Source organism: Barbus barbus (assembly GCF_936440315.1).
Source record: "Barbus barbus genome assembly, chromosome: 50".
In the NCBI taxonomy this organism is placed as follows: Eukaryota; Metazoa; Chordata; class Actinopteri; order Cypriniformes; family Cyprinidae; genus Barbus; species Barbus barbus.
The window spans coordinates 5,789,142-5,812,491 of record NC_136728.1 but is presented as its reverse complement, the minus strand read 5'-3'; the positions used below and the strand labels follow the sequence as shown (position 1 = coordinate 5,812,491).

General features: G+C 34.1%; 1 protein-coding gene across 1 annotated transcript in view; it reads right to left on the bottom strand.

The window, feature by feature from the left end:
• Positions 1 to 19,826, bottom strand: part of LOC306868461 (dual specificity protein phosphatase 8-like) — a 43,221-nt gene extending 23,395 nt beyond the window's left edge. The window contains exons 1-3 of the mRNA XM_079414636.1: positions 19,632 to 19,826; positions 10,481 to 10,838; positions 2,796 to 2,934 (exon numbers count right to left, since the gene is read on the bottom strand). Coding sequence (XP_079270762.1) covers positions 2,796 to 2,934; positions 10,481 to 10,711 — 370 coding nt within the window. The 5' untranslated portion in view covers positions 10,712 to 10,838; positions 19,632 to 19,826. The remainder of the gene's footprint in view (positions 1 to 2,795; positions 2,935 to 10,480; positions 10,839 to 19,631) is intronic.
• Positions 19,827 to 23,350: the final 3,524 nt, after the last annotated feature.

The window sequence follows — 23,350 nt, the reverse complement described above, 5'->3', positions numbered from 1 at the left end:
AATAATATATTATGTTATAATGCTACATTCTTGTAGTTTAATAATACTACATTTTATATACAAACAGAGTGAGGGAGAATATATGTGAATATTAATGTTGGTTACAATATACAGTATACACAATATATTGTTTTACTTTTTATTTTTTAATTAGACAATAACAGAAAATATTTACCATTTAAAATATTTACAATATTTACTGCAGTCTCCCTTGCATAGTATTTTGTCTAAATATTATATTACATATTTTTAGTTATATAATATACATAATATACAATATATTAAAAATAACAATTAAGACATGTACATGCAATTGTTTTATTTTCTATTATATATTTTGATTAGTCGCATAAAAATGTTTTAAAAAACACTTATTTTTATTAATATTATTAATAATAATTACTACTAATGTAATGACCAATATGCATTAATAAAAGCGTAAAATTAAAAAAAGACAACAAATCACATTTATAAAGTTAAATGTAAAACTTGACTATAAAAATAATTAAGACATACATCAAATTCTTATTCTATTATTATTATTTTTTTTTTTTTAATGTTACATCACAAATAATGGTTTAAAAATTTTTTTTAACCACCTATTAAACTATTTATTTTTATTAATATTAATAATCATTACAGCTAATAATTTAATGGCAAATATGCATAAAAAAGCTTTTAAAAATAATAAATAATAATAATAATAATAAAATTAATAATAATAAAAGCACAAACACAAAAAAGTCCAATTTAAAAGCTAACTTTAACCACCTATTAAAACATTTATCTTTTTATTAATATTATCAATAATCATTACTAATCAGAACTACATTTCTGATAATGATTTTTATAGTGTATTTTAAGAAGTCCATTAGCTTTTTAATATGCATTATATTTACATCAAGCTTTAGAGTGTGAAACAAACAAATAAGCAAACAAACAAGTAAAAATCAAGTGTCTTCTTATGTTCCTGCTTCAAATGACAGTCTTTTGCACATAAAGTGGTGTTTGCGGGGTTTTAGCGCATGCATCAGTGCATAAGACCTGATTCTGCGTGTGTGTGTGTGTTTGCCATGCAGCAGGAGTGTGAAGCTGTGTGTGTGTGCACTGCACGCGAGCCCCGCTGTACTAATAATTTAATGGCCAATATGCATAAAAAAGCATTACAAATTATTAAAAGCACACACACAATAAAGACACATTTAAAAAGATATAGCCTTTAACTCGTTATGACCTGCCATAGAACAATTCCGCCAGAGTATATCTTAGTATTTTTACATGCTGTGCTGTCATTCTTTTGAGTATTTTCAAATGTCATATATCAATACAATCCTTAGACCCCCAATTTGAAGGATATGTATGCAAGAAATACATAGTTACTAGATAAATAGCTCAAAAGTTCAATAAACCAAATCGATTTTTTTTCTCAACATATTTTACTAAATACAGAAATATCACAAATGTCAACCTCAAACTTGTCAATGTAAAAAACTTGCATAAAACACTTTGAAATTACATACAATTGATTTGGACTGATTACATAAATTCGTTTGTGAGATACACTCATTTTTATAAACAGTGCGTTGTGAAGTCAAACCGATAACATATTGCGTTTGAGAGAAATGTTGATTGAACAACTAAAAAAAGACTATGTAAAATAATAAGTTACACTACTCTAAAATCTGTAATAAAAATTCAGAAAGGCTGTGATAACACTTGTGACAGTTCCTGACCGGAATAATGCAGTGGGGCATGTGGCATGCCTCACAGATGAATGGAGTGCATTTGAATTTGTGGGGTCAAAAAGACAACATTTTGCCTTTGAGAATGATGTTGATCGAAAAATAAATAAATATATAAAGACCATCTCAGTTATTCTTGTGTAAAATAAATACAAACACATAAAACATATATAAACAAAAACAGTCGGAGAGTTACTCGTCGTCGGACGCAAGTAACGTCATACTTACGTACTTATTTTTTCATGCAGCAAATGAAAGTCAAATGTCGCGACTTGAGATGTCACCACATGCGAAAAACCGTGGGGTCATAGTGCACAGAACGTGATTACGTTATAGTAGTCGAAGGAAAACGTAACTAGCAACCTCAGATCTACATAACGTGTACAAAGACGTGCAATGTTTTTGTTGAAAACGCATTTTATGCAATTTGTGCAGACTCGTTAGAAGGTGAAAACAACGCAACAGGAGCATGTTGTAGGCTTGATTTGAATGTGCAACGTCTCTGATTTTGTATGCAAAAAGAATTATTGCGCTACCATTTTAGTTTCGGTTTCTAGTGGCTTTTAAACCGAGACACGCAAACCGGACCGCGGGCGCTCCCGTCGGTTTTATAGGGTTAACAACTTTGGTAACTGAGAGATTTAGGTGAGTTTCAGTGTATTTTGTTGGTGTCTACAGCAAAGAGCGACACAAAGGAAAATCAATTTCCAAAACTTGGAGCGTTTGGTGCAAAACAAGTAGTGAAGCAGTCCAGTGTTTGCATTCCTCCAATGATGACATAACAAAAATGTCTGTCAGCAAACAACACAAATCATCAAGGCCTCTGATTCATTTACACGGAAAAGAAAACAGTCAGACAAGACAGAGCCATGAGGGAAATTAAAGAGAGAGAGAGAGACAGAAATGTGTAAAAGTAAATGTGAGGGAATGACACCAGAAAGCAGGAGTGTGTTTGGGAAACGGTGGTGGAAGAATCGCCCTCTGCTGGTGTAAACCAGAATCAACACGTTCCTGTCTCTCTCCAGCAGTTTTCTAGAGTGAGTCTGTCTGTACCTGTCAGCAGAGACACCCTGTGGAAGGAGCTGTCCAGCTTGCTCAGGAGGATGTGGACGAAGCTGTCTTTGGGAAGCTGACCGGCGTCTTTCGTGCTCTGATCGTACACCACCACCTCCTGCCTGCGGCCCAGGTCCACCTTCAGAGCACAAACACACACAGGAACCCTTCAGCAGGATGTCAAAGATACACAGCACACACAAACACACATCTGACTATTTCACAATAGAGCAAAGCCGCTATGATGACATAAACAGAAGGAAACATATCGAAATAGCAAAAATAATATTTGTAAAAAATTCATAAATAAAATCAGATATAATTTATATAATCAAATATACAAGTAAATATTCATGTGTGTATATATATATATATATATATATATATATATATATATATATATATATATATATATATATATATATATATATATATATATATATATATAAAATGAACTGGTGAATTGACAATATACTGTATATTTTAATAATATACAAATATGAATTGAACATTAATATGCTTATATAAACTATTTAAATATTACACTCAAAGACAGATTGTGGAACTGACACGAGGGAGAAACATTTCAAAAGCATGAGTGATTAGCATTAGCTTTTTAATATGCATTATATTTACTTCAAGCTTTAGAGTGTGAAACAAACAAACATGCAAAAGTGTCTTCTTATATTCCTGCTTCAAATGCCAATCTTTTGCAGAAACACGTCTTTTGCACATAAAGTGGTGTTTGCGGGGCTTTAGCGTGTGCATCAGTGCGTAAGACCTGATTCTGTGTGTGTGTGAGTGTGTGTGTGTGCGCTGCACGCGAGCCCCACTGTCTCAATGTTGTCAGGCAGTTTTTAATCACATGACCATCAGCCAGAGCCACTGCAGAATGACTCACTACAATACTGGAGCACTACTGGAGAAAACACACAGAGAGGAGAGGAGAGGAGGAGAAATCAGGCCAGTGACAGAGGATGAAGATGAGGAAAGATGGAGGGACAGAAAAAAAAAGGATGAGAAGAGGACAGTCATGCAGGAAACAAAAACACACAATATCGGTTATTGATAATAATGCATGGGAGTGTAGCAACAACTGCAACACTGCAATTCTCAATGACTTTAATAAAAAAAAAGCAATAAATAAGCCAAGTATGACTATTTCCTCTGTGGAAGACGAAAGAAGAAATTTTGAACACAATACAATTGGAATAGACAGGAAATTAAGTTTTCAAGCTTCACAATGTGGCCCATAGGACTGTGTAAGAAACAGAAATTTAAGTTTCTATTTAGTAAAAATCGTGAAAATAATCCGTTCAAGCTTTTATTAGCGAGTTTATGAGAAAAGTAGTGATTAGGGATGCACCAAAATGATTTTTCACCAAAACCAAAGTGAAAGTTTTTTTTTATCTGAAATTTGAAAGCAAAAATAAAGTTTTGGTCATTGAATTTGGGTAATTGAACGCTTCATGCTATTCAGGGTGTTCTATTCTCAGGTGATACATTAAATCAGTCTTGATTTAACGTAGAAAAGTTCTTTGTCAACGAGCTACCTAACAATTTTTCAGGTGAACAAATTTTACATCTTGCATCCATGCATTTGAAATGTTCACCTGTCATATCCACATTATGTGCACAAAATTGACACCGACACAGTCTACATGTGTCATCAGAGAAACACGAATTAAAAATCATACAATTCGAACAGTGACTTCAGACCTCCAAACTCTATTTCAGCTTTTTTTTTTTTTCCACAATTTCTTTTAAATGTACATTTATTGATGTCCGGTAAAATGAAAATGCCCTTTTTCCTTTTATAAATGTAATCTTGTGTAAAATTCTGTGAAAAAAACAAAAAGATTTTAAAGCATAAAATATATTGCACTGGAAATGAAAGGTCAACTTGGGTGCATTGCATTGTGGGATATTCATTGCAGTGTGTTGAATATAAAAAAAAAAAAATTATAATCTACACATACTTTTTTCTGTTTTCTGTTTTCTAATTCTATTTTTGAATAGTTTGCTAAAATTTCAGTGCACCACTAATAACAATGTCCGATTTGTGAATGAATAATTATTTTTGAATTGGATCTTTAAAATGAATCAGTTACACAAAATTGATTTGAATTATTTGTTTTTTTCAATAACACTGATTTTAAGTATTTAAATTTTTGGGTGAATATGATAAGGTCTAGTGTTCGATCAATATTGTATTATATTATATTATAGTTTTTTTGACAACTGATGCCAATGCCAATATCTTGGAAAGCAGGGTGGCTGATGGCCGATATATAGCCGATATAATTTGATTTATATTATATATTATTTATATAGAAATTTGAAATAATTTGATTTTGAAATGGATTAAAAAATAAATGTGTAAAATAAACAAACATATACATTAGATGACAAAGTATTTTTCACAAACAAATAAATATTTAATAAAAATATAATTAAAAAGGAAGCAAACACTGTAACTAACAGGGCACTCGGTATTCTGGGAAGTTTGTGTGCATTGGGAATCATATTGTTCAAATAAAGCCAACGTAACAGTCATTTTACATCCAGGACACACTGAAAATGACATGAAAATGGCAGTGGGCAAATGCATAAAGCGCAGCATAATTTGAAATCACAAGTTTAAAGTTTATTGATCGCGCGTTTCAAAGATTTGTTGAAATGATATAAATGCATATTTGCTGAATTCTGTCGGCAAACGAGAAAGCATTATAGGCTAATGTTTGCCTTTCTGTTACTAATAATATAACAGCAATCGTTATAATACTTTTTGTATAAATTTAATTCCTTTGTTTAACATTTCCATTGTTAATGACGACAGAGAACTAGAGGGAGAATGTGAGCTCTGTGTGAATAAAATAAAAGTCCAGCCTCGAATGCATCGGCCAAAAAGAAAAACTTATTTGGCATTTTTCAAATATCGGCCGATATATTGGCCTTGTGAATATATCGGTTGACCACTAATAAGGTCCCTCCATTTCTGAAATGATTTGGGTTGTTATCGTTACAGTTGTGGGGTGTGGAGTTCCCTATCTGCATAGAATTAGAACGATTATTAAAACTTTATAGTTAAAGTTGTCATTCTAGTTATCATCCTTGGTGCGAAAGGGCCTTTAGCTACTAAAAACATCAGCTAACCATTACATAGTAATCTTTAGATAAAAGGTCAGATCTTACTTAACCTGGCCTTTATTCTAAACAGCACTGACCTGGTTTCAAATCCACATCAATGGACTTTAGTCAATTCTATCTATTACAGTATGACATTATCATATTTCCTTTCATCCAAGTAAAGATGAGCTTTTGACTTCGCAATACATTAAATTGATCATTTAATTTAGAAACAGCACCGCACAGCCTTGCAAATGCAGGGCGAATCTAAAAGTAAGAAAGAAAGTGAGAAGGTGTACGTGTGAGAAACCGAAAGTCTGCGTGTGTTACACCAGCTTGGCATTGAGCCTAAAAGGTGATGTCACCTGCCGAAGGTCGGCTGTGGTGGAAGATTACCGTGTTTCCCTGCCAGCCCAACTCCACTGACTGTGAAAGTTAAATAATAGCACCTCAGTCCTGGCTGTAAAGGGCCTGGAGAACGTTTACACCTAGCGCTCTTCATGTACCTTGAGCGATTACGCAACTGAAGCTTAGCTGTTAGATAAGGTATTAAACTGAGGCTATTGATTGACAGGGGATGGTGAGAAACTAGGCCCTGTCCGTCTCTCGCAGGCCCCGCCCCTTCTGTACAAGGTGTTCTGCCTTAATTGGATGAAGGCTAAATCTAGACGGTAACATCATCACCTGAGGATTATGGGCTCTCGTGAAGGCCTTCTGAAGCCTGGGTCACCTATAGTTTTACAGCTGATATTTTACACTGGAAATGGAAGGTCAACTTGAGTGCACTGCATTGTGGGATATTCACAGCAGTGTGCTGAATATTTAAAATATATAATGGCTTATATAATGTATGATATCTATTATTTTAGACAATAAATATGTAATGTACTGTAGGATGTAAAATATTTATTTTAGTTATTTTTAAACAGTAAACGTACTGTACAATGTATAATATTGATAATTTTATTTATTAATTTTAGACAGTAGATATTACCTTTCAGTATACTATATATTTACGATTTTATTTAAGACAAATATATAATGTATTGTATATGTATAACATTTGAGTTATTTTTAAACAGTAAACATATGCATTATATAATATATAACAATATTTTAGATGATAAATATATTTTGTAATTTATAATGTATAATATGTATTTTATTTATTTTTAAACAATATACTGTATAACAATGTACTGTATATCTATTTTATGTAATATTATTTCAGACAAGAAATATAATGACCTGTATACTGTGTAATATTTGTTAATTATTTCAAACAATAACAATATAATGTACTGTACATATGTATTTATTATTTTTACACAACTTTTCACTCAGATAAAATTGCAAGAGTATCTATTGGAACTATAACAAATATAGTCGTAATAAAATACAACTATAATATTGTTGTAGATTATGCATGTGTTCCATGCATACAGAAATGAACACGATGTGAATAGCATACAGTACATATTACATACTGAAGAAATATTAAAAATAGTACGGTAATATGCTATTCTGAACATAACCAGAGACACCTCGAAAATCCTGTCAGCAAATGCTATGGGGTTGTAATTAGGTAGCCACTTATTACTAAACCAAGCCATAGAGAGATTCAGTAATAGTTAGGTGTCACCCGCAAAGACGAGCATGTCAAATAGCTACATTTTCCAAGAGCCACAGGATGGTCCCAAGGTCACCCGACATGTTCAGATCGTTTACATGCTGTGACATAAGCAGGATTTAAAAAAATGGCACGTTCAATTTCTATTTGTGTCAACTGTCAGGCCTGTGTCGACACATATATCCTGAGACCGTTTGACCAGTGCCATTCACTTCTCGTCTGCCTCATTTGTCATAATTTAACTTGTTGACAAGTATGTCCTCTGTCCCTTCACACATTCAGTAGGCACATCAGGACATAGTCAACAACATAGGAGTCATTTTTCACATCAAAATGTTTAGAAAGCTACAGGATAGGAAGCTACTTACAGCTTTTTAGTTTGTTGCTGCTCAAGTTATGGTTAGTAAATAAATATTTATAATTAAAAATTTTCCAAACAAGAACTTTGGGGTCTTTATATTGGAAAATGTCTTATTAAAAAAAAAAAAAAACAACCTTATACTGTAAAAGGAATCCATGCCAAAAAAAGGCACTAAAATATCATAGAGACTTAAGCGTAGGCTCATTTGATTTAGTCACTACACACAAGCTAGCAACTCCCAGACAACACTAGCAACCACATAGCAACACCTTGCATCACCCTATTATTATGCCAACGGGTTTTGCACGTACAAGCACCAATGACGTTTTCTTGAGAAAATATACAACCCTATTAATTTCTACATGCAAAATTTTAAAAAGGTGATGTACTACAAAGAGCACAAGATAAAGGCCTGGAGAATAAGCTTCCTGCCTTTGTTCAATCCGTACATCCTTAAGATCTGCCTATTCGGCTGTCTTCGCTCTGGGCGACCGCATAGCCATCTGTCAGTACCAGCTCAATGGAAAATTCAGCAGCACAGATTACCATAAGCCAAGACTGTTCGTGGCTGCAGAGGAAGTCCTGCTCCTGTACCACTGCACTCTATCTACTGCACTTAACACTGACCCATTTATAATGCAGGCCAGGCAATCGGTGCATATGGTGCCTTCCGCTGATGTAATCTGAAATGGGCCGAACACAGAGCCATGGGGGATCTCGGCATTATCTCAGTGTGGATGTGTGCTGCTCATCCATTAATACCCTCTTTCACTTCCTTCCTTTATTCGCACTCACAATGGACCACACTGGTGGCTTTTGGTTGCGGTGATGTCGTTACTTTCAGCTCACACATTGATGCCACAACTTCTGGCAATGGCAGCTGTCCAAAGCAGTAGGGGGGATGAAGGGGGTAGGGTTTTGTCTGGATCCTGCGCTAGTCGCATAGACGATTTGCACGTGCTCTGCTAGCGCTCTGCCAGTGGCCACACTAAATATTATGATGTCATGCTCATCCAATAACAAAGAGTTTCCAGAATTCACCCCATCCCACCTCCCCCCACTTACACTCAGATAGCTCCAGCTTTATCTAGGGCTTGCATTAATCACGAGTGTTATCCTCTTTACTGAGAGAGATAATGAAAGCCACACAGCCTCTAGGCTCGGCTATGGAAAGAAATGGGGAATGCAGCGAAAGAGTGACCCAAGAAAACAGTGCCACTCTGTTAAGTTCAGATGGAACTGGTTTTGGCCAGCAGATCCGAATCAAAGTGCTCTTTTTTTGGAAACAAATAGCACACAAAAGGCCCAGGGCTGACATGCTTAGGGCAAGCACCATATTACTGTTTATACACACACACACACACACACACACATACATATATACATATATACATACATATATATATATATATATATATATATATATATATATAAAATAAAATAGATACAGATAAATTTGAAACAGTGTATTAAAAGAGGTACCCAAAATATCAAGAGGTGCTGAATAGTGATGTATGTTAGTAATGTGTGTGAGAATCGTGTAAATTAGATAGAACAAACATTAGCATCTAAGTTTCAAATGAGTTCGGACGTCCATTTCTTGCAAACTAAAAACAGTTAACATCTTATATATCGCAAGCCAATCTATTGTAATGGCGAAAATGAAAGGGAATGACACCAATTCACAGCTGCAGTTAAAAAAAAATTACAGAACCGGAAACGCATAAGGTGAACTGCATGCATGACAGGTTGGTCACTCATTTGTGAATCTGAATATGAGGAACCAACAATCACAATCTTTCAGTTTTCATTAGTGGTGTGACTAAAAAAAAAATAAAAAAAAATAAAATAAAAAACAATCACAACATTCCCCATGTGGTGCATTTTTTTTTTCAGAAAGCGAGGTGCGCAATAAAGGAAGATCAGTTTTTGACATTGACCTCATCAGCTGTGGCATGGAGTTTTACATGACATCTGTCGGTGGTTGGATTTCCCCCTAAAATTTCTGTCAGTTTCACAGAGTGCCTAAAAATATAAAGACTTGGCATGTCATGCGGGTGGGAAAAATGATGTCATATTCGATGTAGAAGTCATGAAAAACTCAAGTCTCCAATTTCAGAGCCTCTGATAACCAATAAATCTATAGTGGTCCTCCAAATTTAGAAATGCTAGCTGCTAGCAAGAGACCCTTGATCCAATCTGACCTTCTCAAATATTTTCTTCAACTTCAGACTGACTACTGCACCTAATTACAAACTCATTTTAGATGCAGAAGTGTCAAATACTATACGTGCACATGAATTTGACTGCATATGTTGCACACTGGTGCCAAAACAGGGACTCTTTAATGGGTGTTCACAAGTAAACATTAGTTCATTATAATACTGTGCAACGACATGGTTGTGAAGTCCACATAAAACTATCCGCATTGTTAACTGAACCCTTCAAAGGCTCACAGCTGTTTGCGTACAGACATCAACCTCCTTTTTGATGCCACCGATAGTTCCCCAATTTCTTGATTACGTAAACTAGCAACACACTCTCTCAAACACACACACTTGATACCTTGACCTTTCCGTTGGGCTGGAGGAGCTCGGTAACTGACACCTTGTCCTGCTGAAGCCTCCTCTTGACCAGTTTGGAGCAGCAGACGTTGACAGCGCCATGCACATGCAAGGCGTTGTACTCTGAGAAAGTCCGACTGTCGATGACCAGCAATCGCCCGGCTCCACGCTGCAGAAGGCCCGCTAGGCGCTTGATATCCATGGTGCTGCGACGGCCTTTCTCCCCCGCCATGGAGGTACACAGAACTCCTCTCTGGACGAGGGTTGTGCACAACGACAACCAATGCAGAGGCGGTGGATCAGTGATGATAAAAATCACTGACGCGGGTCACAAAGAGACATCAAGGTGCACATGGTGTCTGGGAAAAAAAAAAACAAAGACAACAGTTTTTTTATTGTTTTATTTTAGACAGCACTTCATCAGCAATCATAAACGGGCAAGGCGTATCTCGTTTAGTATTTTCGTCATGTAGTTCCTTATTCGTTGGAAAAACGTTTTAGAAAAGTTTGTTCTTGCTTGTTTTTTTTACGGCAGATGTGTAAATATTAACTGTCAGAGCAAAGACTGAATAGTTTATGTAAAAAAAAAAAAAAAAAAATACATCACAGACATCTTTGGACCCGAAACACACTCTACAGAACTACATGAAAGGAAATTCTTCTAGATGCGAAAAATCGATATCATTCATTGTTGGGTAAATGACTATTTTGACTATGCAACTATATTTTAATGAAATTACTTTGCTAAATAATATTTTGTTCGCCCAATCAATGTCACGTGGTACAACCAATAATAAATAAAATAAATAAATAAAAATAAAACAGGATATTATGTCAGTGTAAAAGTCAATAATTTGATAAATATCTGACAATCTCACCCTTTTTATGATTAATCAAGGTTAGTTGGTTGTAAAATGTCATGTGGTGCGACTCCCCAAAAACGCAATGATATTTATCAATTACTAATACATGATTGTAATTTTTAAGTACTTTTTACCTTGAAAAATAAGTTTACACTTTTTTGAAAATAATAGATTGATAATGACATAAGTAAAATTTGTTGTGGTGTAACCATAAAGTAAAATGTAACATGACATTTTAGAGTCACTAAATTGTAACTTTTCTTGTGAATGGTATTTAAGTTTTGGTAACACTTTACAATAATAATCTATTAGTTAACATTTGTCAATACATTTGTTACAGTGTTTATTGATCTTAATGCTAGTTCATGTTAGCTCAGGTCCATTAAATTAATAATAATAATAATAACACATCTAGATTCATGGCACAAACATTTAATGCTAACTTTATCGTTTCCTTGAGTATTACTTTTTTTACTGCCACAGTAAGGCAAAAATACACGTTAAATATGTACATGGCACAACGCGCTTGCAATTCACCGGCCAAGCATTCACATCTGCATTTGCCTGTGTTTCTGGCCTTAAAGACACTAATGAAACAGGAACCACCTGCGTTAGGGAGTATGAAAGCAGCTGCAGCCCGAACAGCATCTGTTGTCACACGAAAACCTTCAATAAATTCATCAAATGCCTTGTCTCATATATTGCCATTGATCGTGACAGCTATTCTTACCTGTTCAAACAAATAAACAAATATAGACCCCAAATGCTAATGTACAAAGATAGATTTACTTAAAATGTACTGTAAACATATCTGCTATGATAATTAATACAGTAGAATAACTAATAATTTGATAAAGTTGGCTATTTGGTTGGAGTTTTAACGCCATGCCAGCTTTTTGTGTGCGTGGCTATTTTCACCACGAGTAACAAGTTAAAATAATAAATAACAAATACCTAAAAACCTATGTAATATTTTTAGAGTTTGCTTTAATTAAAAACTCCAAAATTGATTCTGGGTTGATTCTGTTAATTTTTTTTAATTATTTAATATTCAAGATGTAATTTGCTAAGAGAATTCAAATCTAGCACAATTTAATAAAATATGTTTAAGAAATATCAAACTATGGCACAACTACTGGGTATTTACCCTTTTTAATGCCATATTAGCATCAAAGGCTTTTTGTATTCATTACACATTTATTTATTTTTTTTATTTAAAAGCATAATACAGTAACTAACAACCACATAAAATCCTTCAGGTTAATGTTTGTGATGAAGTTGACTGTAAAATTTGTATATATTTGAATTACTAAGTTTTTTAAATACTGTTTTATAACATTTTAGATACATTTCTATATTCATTTGCGATTATTATTACTAGTGCCGGCAAACGATTAATCGTGATTAATCGCATCCATAATAAAACTTTGTTTACATAATATATGCATGTATGCCGTGTATATTTATTTTGTATATATAAATACAAACACATGCATGTATATATAAGAAAAATACACTGTTTAAATATTAAGTATATTCATATATAATATAAAATATAAGATTATAAATATAGAAATGTAAATACATATACATATTTTCTATATATATATATATATATATTTATATATACATAATACATATACACAGTACACATACATATATTATGTAAACAAAAACTTTTATTTTGGATGCGAATAATCGCGATAAAGTTTTAGTTTGTGACTATAAAGTTCTGAATAAAATAAGAATATCACAGGAGATTATCAATATTAAATGTTGATTTTATTGCATTATATAAAAATGGCTATTACTAAATGGATCACATTTTTAGCTAAATAATTAAGTGATAATTAATAAAATGACAAGTTATCATAGTTTTGTGTAAATTATGTGGGAAATGTTTGTATTTTGTGTAAATCTGATTACCACAGTATATAACCAACACACTAATAATGCCACAATAAACCTGTACACTGTAAACCAAAGATTTTTAGACTACATTTCACAAGAAAATACTATGCCAGTTTTCTATTTCAAATTCCATGTTTAATTTAATATTTTACTTGCTGCTTCTTTGTAATTGTTTGTCAAATTTACAAGCAATTTCTGTGTGAAAATAGTTTCTACACTAACAATAAAATGGCAATACTTATTCTAGCTCAGCAAATCTTGATCAGAAATATGCAACCCATTTCATACTGACCCTGTTTTATATTACAGCCAGACAGGATGTGATGTTAGGAAACTGAAGCTATACAGATTATGCAACAAGACTGGAACAACTGTGCCATTTATAGCCTCGGCTGCAAGGATCATATATAGTCTTTTCAATAATCTCATTATTGCAGAAGCACATTCAGTCTAAATATTCCACTTGGCAGAGTGAACACAGTTTTATATATTCAGTGTCCGTGCATCTGTGTTGGAGGAAGGCATGTGTGAAGGAGGGCGAGCGATTGTTTATGGCTGGATGAGTGGGGCGATGTTTTGATCAGGCCTGAAAGAGCAGGAACTGCTTGAGTATGCAGTGACCTTCTGAACGCTTCAATCTCCACACCGATCACTCCATTACATTATGCAAAGCAAAAAACTAAACCAAGAGCAAATCGAGCATGAGGGAAATATTCATTTGCACTGCAGATATTCATAAAATCTTATGACGAGAAAGCTCTCAATAATAACTTTCTTGCAGAAAAACATAAATGCAGTAAAATCCAGGAAAATAGAACACTACATAGATACTATAATGACTATAACTGTCATTTATTCAACCTCGTATCATTTTTATATGACTTTCTTCTGTGGAACACAAAAGAAGATATTTTGAAGAATGTTTCAGCTGTTCATTTGAAAGTCAATGGGGTCCAAATTTGTCTTTTGTGTTCCACAGATAAACAGTTTGATGACAATCATGATTTTATTCAGACAGAAGTGGTCGTCATTGTAAAAAAGTGAAAACACAAATATCATAGTGCAATATAATATCAAATATTCTCAAACTAAATTGTTCATGCGAGTTGCATTCCTCCAAAGTCTACTCTCCGCCACACTAGTCATTAAAAAACATGGTGTTGGCTCCCTCCTCCTCTCTCTTACTAATGGAAGGTAACACACCAAAAGTGAAAGTGGAAAGAGGTAACCTTTCTCCTCCAACCGGACAAACATGTCACTCTATGACAAAGTTTGTTGGTTTGGAATTGATGCCTTTTGGTGGACGACTTTCCTGTAATGAGTTTCCTCAAAAAAAGCCTTCTCACTGAACACAACAGAGCAATTTAGTGAGCGACTAAGCAGAGATGCACGCCATTTTAGAACACTTTTTTAGTTTCAGCTAAATTGCAAACGTTTTTGTTTTATTTGACTTAAAATAGAACAAACAACACGAAAAAAGAAAAACTACAAAAAAAATCCTTTCTTGCAAATGTTTGTTTTTATTTTACTCAACAACAAAACGGCAAAAGAAAAAAACTACAGAAAATGTCATTTGTATTTTTGCACATATTTATAGTTTTAGGCCTATTTTTTGTTTCTATTTTGCTTAAAAATAAAAATGATCAAAAACAATTTAGCTTGCAAACGTGTTTGTTTTTATTTGACATAACGAAAATATTTGCTTCACTGCTCCTTTTCGCCTTTGCAATGGTTTTTGTTGACAATAATAACCGTGACTGTTGGCTGCTTGAAACTTTCATGCTTTTTCTTTGCATCCATCTCTCATTCCCTCTGCTGCTGCATTGAGGGAGGGTGATGCTGCGACGCTGATATCTGCAGCGCCATGCAGAAATCAGCAGGGAGAGACTGAAACACACACACTCTCAAACACACTATATATAAATGCTCATACATTCTCCATAAAGCACTTGTGCAACATAAAACAAGAAAAACAAGCATTCCAGCAGCACGTTAGAGAACATAAACAAACGCACACACGCAATCTCCCTTTCACTTCTCACATTCAGTGTTGCTCTCCAAACAACTGGAAGTTAAATAATCATTTCTCAGATTCATAATGAATCAGCTCGTTTTCACGTCACGTCCACATAAACAAACCCAGCACGGTACGAGCGATGCTGCCAGAGGACCAGCCTCACGCGACCAGCAGCATCCCAACATGGATGCCTTTGTTTTGATCGCATTCCCAGTCACCATAAGTGACCATTACCCGCATCTCACCAGAACGCAAACACGCACATGATTGCAACAAGTCACCAGAGACCCCGACCTCCTTACCATCCTTCGCTCTCTCTAATCGCTCCACAGGAAGGATGTTCAGCCACACCTTGGAGAAAAGAAACCCCTCTGTAACCTCTCCTGCAATCGGCTGGTCGATAACATGACAACACCCCCCCTGTGGGCCGCAGGATGAGATGGTGAAGTGGAGGCACGTCAGAGCATTACAAAGCTGACGCTGCATGTGTCTAATGGCGTTCCTTCTGCTTGACAACTCTAGTTGTGGGCTGGAAGGAGGAGGAGGGGGGGGGGGGGGGGGGGGGGGGGTTGGCTGTGCACTGCAGTTTGACATCAAGAGAAGGTGTGTGTTCTCTCGAGACCAGCATTATTATGCACTATTATTTAGTATTCACACCTGTCGTGCATTTTCTGAGATGACGAGGTGTGGCATGTTTTATTTCAGATGCATCAGCGTTGCATTCATGCATCTATATGTATACTGTACTTCCTCGAAAACACCGGCATAAACAGTGGTGCAAAGTGCTGATGTGGAGACGGATGGAGTGTTGCCATGGCAACTGAATGTAAAAGCGGAAAAGGAGAAAAAGTTGACTGGGCATGAGGAGAGGAGAAGAGAGGTTGTGGAGGCTGTCGCCTCGCATCCCAAAGCGGGAAACACTCCAAACATCTGTTCTATTGATTTCCAGGGATTTGATGCTACTTCCAAGATACATGTCGGGAAATGACACCAAAGAAATCTATTTGAAAGAGGGTTTTTTTTAGCTGACACTATATTTATATATATTTTTTCGAAATTGTAAACAGGGTTATTATCGTTAACTAAAACTGTAACTAAAATCATTAATCCCATTTTCATCACTTGCAATAAACATTAACTGAAACTGATATAAATATTTTTTTTTTTCATATTTTTTATTTTATTTTTGTTATGCAAAATAGAAGCAAAAACTATAACTATAAATGTGCGCAAAAAATACAAATGAAAACATTATTTGTAAAATTAGTTCATTTTCTGCTGTTTTTTTCTTTCGATTTTTTATGCATATATCAGCATGCATATATATTATAATATATATATATATATATATATATTTTTTTTTTTTTTTTTTTGCTTTTTTTAATTTAATTTATAATTTATATATATTTATTTAATTTTTTTTCAGCTACATTTCTCATTTTAATTTTTGTTAACTTGATGTACTAAAACAACTAAAAAGAGTATGTTTAAAACTGAAATATAAAAACACCAATGGTAAACAAAAATGTAACTAAAAAAAACTTACAAAAATGTAAAAATAAAAACTAATAGTATCTCAATGAAACTAAAATAACAGTGGTTGTAAGTAAAACAAAAGATTACTAAAGTACATTTTACGAGAAAATACAGTAATTATTTCTGAAATAGCTGTACTAGCAAAGACTCATTCACACCAAGGGTGATAAAGTTCAAATCAAATGTCTAAAGGGTACGTTTACACAACGATTGTAATAAAAATGGAAGCGTTATTTTCTTTGCATTTTTTAAAGGTTTCATGTCCAGACAACATTGTCAAAATGTTCCCAGTTCACACATATCCACAAAAAAAAAAAAAAAAAGTTTGCACTCCAGGCCAGTAGTTGGCGACGTCACTTTGTAAAGAAACATTAGTCGCTTAATCATACGCATTGCTATAATCTGAACATGTAATACACACATGCATAATATCACCGTTTTCTCAAGTTCACGTTTTTGTAGTTTACTCGGATGTGATAATGGTATCAAAAATATGGTTTTCAAAAACTTGCACTTTAACACCGTTTTCAGGCCCCTAAAACGCCATTTTCATGCAAATGAGCGCCCAAAACACATAAAAAGTTTATTTTTAAATTTGGAAACACCCACTAAATCTGACAATACGGAGATTCACAACACAACTATAACATTAACGACAATATCGTTGGAATCAGCTTTGATCCAGAAATCAGAGCGTTTTCTTTCCAGATGATAAACAATAAAAAACATTGACAGCCAATCAGAATCCAACGGACTTTAAAGAGTTCGAGCATTTAAAGTGACACACGATAAAACTGCAGTTTACACTTACAATAAACAGACCGTTAACGCCCATTGGGGTGTCGAACACATTCTTGTTGTGTATGGGCCTTAAATCCTAAAGCGATGTTTTTCAGTGCATGACATCGCTGTGTTATAATGACAGACTGCACCTGAACAGCTGCGAACAAACATCGCTGAATGGAGGAAAAAGGAAAGCAAAATATCTTAATCCGGGTTATTCATTAACTGTATGGCTGACATCACTCATTCGGACTCTGTGCCATACGCACGCTGATGCAGAGCATTGTTCTGTCCGAGACTGCATGCATTTGTTAATCATTGTTGCAGTGATATCATCTGTTGTGATGAACTGGATTTGTTCAAATGGGTTGATCTGTGTTTTACATTATGGCGCAAGAAGGTTTAGTTTAGTTTTAAATCAGAAAAATATATCAAGTTTCAAATCTGTATATCATAATATATACCAAGTATTCTTTCTGAGACCAACTATAACCATGTGTGCTCACTCAAATCATAGCCATTATAAGAAACCCCTCAAGATCTCAGTAAGGTCAGGCAAGCTCTCTCAAACCCTCTTCTAGATTATCATCTATCTATCTATCTATCTATCTATCTATCTATCTATCTATCTATCTATCTATCTATCTATCTATCTATCTATCTATCTATCTGTCTATCTATCTATCTATCTATCTATCTATCTATCTATCTATCTATCTGTCTATCTATATATCTATCTATCTATCTATGCATATACTACAGAACGTATAGATTGTAATGTATTCTACATTTATATAATATCTATTATTCATAATTCAAACATATTGATTATAAACATGTATGAAAATAAATAATATATATATATATATAATTGTTATTTATTATTGTTTCTTTTTAATAGTAATTAATGGGGAAGTAAATATGTAAATGTAAAAAATATATTATTTTATATTCAGAATTATTTTATTCATTATTTTAATTTATTACAAGATAACATCATTACTTGATACACTACAAATTATATTTTAAACACCAAAATTTTAATATTTATCATTAGTACATAACAAAATATGAAATGTTTTATAAATGTATTGATTCGTTGATAATATAAATTTCAATGATAAAAAGGCAATATATATATATATATATATATATATATATATATATATATATATATATATATATATATGATATATATGTTATGTAACGTAATATATATATATATATATATATATATATAATGTAAAGTTGTTACATTAGTACTAATAACAATAATTAAAAGATTATTTTTATTGTCAATAATTAATGATCAAAATATATAATGCCATACACCTTGTGTATTTTTTATATTATAATGTTAATATCTATTTTAATAAATCAAAGATGTTCTTGCTATTAATAAAAATGTAAAAGTATGTTTAGTATTTTTATTTCATTATTCATATAAATCTCAAAGGTTATTAATAACAATAATAGCAACATATTATTGATCAACATATAATTAATTATCAAAATAAACAATCTATCACGTGCATAAAAAATAATGATGTTAATAATATTATATATACATATATGAATGTCAATATTGTTATTAATATAAGTGTTATTGATGTTATTGTTGTTTCATGTAATAACGCTTATAAATAAATAAAAATGAATAAATAAGACATTATTACAGGGACTGTAAATCCTTCAACCTAATGCTGGTCTATAATAACAAAGCTCCCAGACTCCATATCTGTGTGCATGCTGCAGTGTAGACGAGCCTCACTCACATCAGAAGATAAACATTGAATATTATTAGTAATGCTTATGCACGAGCACATAATAAATGCTGAGCGATTGATAATGCATGTCACAGTCAGTCTGAAGATGTCACATTGTTACACACACACACACACACACACACACACACACAGAGAGAGACGAGACACTCGCCAGTAACGTTACGTCCATCCCGAAACTACAGGCGCTCTTCGCCTCAAATAAAGCCATATGCACGCTCTCAAATATCAATCCGCCCCTTTCTCCGCCGCGCTCACCTCCGTTTGCCCTGTTCCCGAGTGTCTCCGATGCGAAGCCATTCGCAGTGTCCACTAATCCCGAGTCTGCTGGCACATGCGAACAAAACCATCAGAAGCATCCAAAGTTCCGGCGAGGCGCGCGACAGCAGATATTGGGCAGCCGGGAAAACAGAAGGTGCACTTAGGCACTATAAATGAACTAAGGATGAGGTCATGGTTCAGGAGGGGAAAAATGCCGCTGACGTCACCACCAGCCAATGGGAGCGCGCGGCCCGGGGGGGTCGCTGACGTCAGCGCGCTGATCCGCAGATTAAAGGGACACTGAGAGGGTTTAAAGCGAGCTGCGCGCTAGGGCTAGTGCGCACTTTGTAGGTCACGCGCTGGACGCGAGTTAAACCTCATACCGAAAATTTCCAGCGGTTTTAATTTTTTTTTAATTTTTTTTTTAATAACATATGTGATCAATAAATGAACATAATATAAATAATAAATATTACTAGTCAGATTCAATAGTCATACTGGCATGCATTTAGTAGAAATGTTTATTGTGTTGTTCAAACAACAGTGTGGTAGAACGTCTCTAAACGCGCGCCCTCTGCTGGAGGAGGGACAGCACTGACAGCGGACAGTTTTTGCTCAGTGAAGGTCTGCCATCCAGCGGTAACAAGTTGAATTATATTCTTCAGCATATTTCATTCACTTTTTCTGAATATTTAATTAATGATAGTTTATTACCTTACAGCGAACATACATGCAACCTTTTTCTTAAAATCATGAATATTTCCAGCACAATGTTGTTTTTTATATCAAATACTTGTGTTTTAAAGCAGGTGCCTGCCTCACAGGGAGCTAGCTATATATTTTAAAATACAAAGACAATTTTGAAATATATATATATAAATAATATTACCTGGTGAATATTCGGTTTCTATGTAATGATGTATAAACCTAAAGAGAACTGTCTTTAGTGAGAAAAATAGATTTTACTGAAACTTATTTATGTATGTATTTATTTATTTCCACGTTTTTTCTCTATAAAATGAAATTACTCATAGTTCATTTTATAGCTGTGTTTGTGCTTCCTAACCACACCTTTAAGTGATATTTTGACATTTTTTTACATAATTTGACTAACAGCTTGATCGGAAATGGTGCATAGTAATATATCGATCTTCTGTCTGCACAATAAATATTGAAATCATTTTTAATCTGTCAATTTTAATATTTGTTAAAATGTCATAGTTTAACATTTAATAATTAATATTTTGATAATGGATTTTAGTTTAAGATGGGTCTGGAACAAGAATAAAATCAAATCTAAAAGACATCTAATAAGGAGCAACAAAATCAATGATATTTACTACCATTCAAAAGTTTTAGATTGGTAAGGTTTTTTAATGTAAAAAAAAAAAAATCTCACTGTGGCTGCATTTATTTGATCAATAAATACAATAACACAGTAATATTGTGAACAATTTTTTTTACAGTTTAAAATAAGTGTTTTCTATTTGAATATGTTTTAAAATAGCATTTATTCCTGTGATCAAAGCTGAATTCACATCATCATTACTCCAGTCTTCAGTGTCACATGATCCTTCAGAAATCATTCTGATATATTGATTTGCTGCTCAACAAACATTTCTGATTTGATTATTGGAAACCGTTGTGTACAATGCAGCCTTGGTGAGCAGAAGAAACTTAATTCATAAACATTCATCTAAAATGTAAAACTTTTTAACAGTAGTGTACATGACCTAGTGTCATGCACATACTTTATAAATATAACTACTGTAAATAAAAACAGGATTGCATAAAGTTGTATATCATGCTAAATATACCCTGCAGGTCAAGGTTACTGTTTCACAGCTGCATGAGAGAGCAGCATTGTACGCTCAGGAAAGTAATACTTTAGGCTATGATGAATTAACCAAGCAATAATGAACAAACCAAGTAGATTATTTGACTAACCTTTATTAAAAATCATGGAAAGTTGTGTGGGAATCATTTGTGCAGTTGGTATTTGTCAAAAATGTGCGAAGGCTCTGTATAACCTGACTTTTCTCACAAGGTCACTGACAGCGGTATTCAGGCAGAGAAAACTAAGTAAATATAAAGTTAATGATCTAAAGAAAGGCCAATATTCAGCGGCCTTCAGGAACTGATCATTTCTGCATTCCTACACTGAAGCATTTAAATAATTTAATATATAATATCTACATGACCCTGTTTCAGAATATTGTTTGCACATATCTACCAATAAAGATGGTCATTAAAGATTGACATAACAAAGGGAATAAAGCAAGAATTTTGTTCTCTTTACAAAGGCGAGGTTAATCTCTCTCTTGAAAGTGTATCTGAAAGTTATGCTTTACCGCACAGAATCCATACTTGTGGTTAATGGATTATTATTAGTGGTGATTGTAAAAGCAAACATCACTATTAACTTTGGGGCTGCTGCGCTGACACTGAAAGGGATTTTGGATTTATAAACGCGAGACACTGTCCACGCACAGTGTGTGGTCACATTTATACTGCGTCTACACCGGGCACAAATCCATTTATCTGGTGCAGGGGCCTCCATTTATTTGTCAGGGGCCTCTGTCAGTGTGCTCATGAAAACCCCCCCAAATGAGCTAGAAGCAGGGGTCCTCAAATCTGGACCATTCCTGCAGAGTTTAGCTCTAACCCTAATCAAACACACCTGAGCATGCTAATCAGAGATCAAGATCATTAGAAAATCACAGGTAGGTCAGTTTGATCAGGGATGGAGCTAAACTCTGCAGCAGATTGGAACTCCAGGGAAAGATTTGAGGAACCCTGAGCTGGAGCATGTCAACAAACAACAGTGAGTTGAAACAGTCGGTAATATAATTTAAAAGAAGAAAAAACAACGGGATAAGTACAACAGAAAAAATACACTAATTAAATGAACAATTTAGCATACTAAAAATTATTACCTACTATACAGAAATTGAATAAAGTTTCTTCTTTTGCTTTTTTGGATAACCAAACAATTGATAGTAGCCACTGAATTCCATAGTATGGAAAAAAGTACTATGGAAGCCAATGGCTACTGTCATCTGTTTGGTTACCGACATCAAAATATCTTCTTTTGCGTTCAACAGAAGAAATAAATTCAAACAGGTCAAGGCTGAGTAAATGATGGCAAAATTTTCATTTTTGGGTAAACTATCCCTTGAAATGACACCGGCAGCAGCAGATTTATTAGGCTGCTGTCACTTTAAACTAGAAATCAGTGGTTAAGTTGTATTTGCAACACTGTTCCAGAACAGTTCAACCCAAATATTAGAGTGTGTGCAGCGCATTTTACGGAGGAATATTTCCTGAAGCTGAAAGAGTAGCCTACAATGCTGGCTTGCCCAAAGGCTGTTTCTATAAAGTGGGGAAATTCCAATGTCGCAAGGACAGTCTGGTGCTTCTGACTCACAGCCTGTAAGTATGTTTCTGCTACTGACTATTCTAATGCAAGTTGTGAGCAGTGTAGAGTAGTGCTTGTTGTTTGTCGTTTCTCCGATCACAAATGCAGACATGGTAATGTAAAAAGACAGTATAAGTCATTATAAACAGTAATTCTGTCCCCACTGGATGCAACAAATGCCTCGTTTATAATGGGTTTTATTGTTTTTGTGTTGTCACACCGGGACATGGCATCACAATACGGTAAGGGGAGTAACATTTCCGTCTCACACTTGAGGTATTTGGCCAATCACAATGCA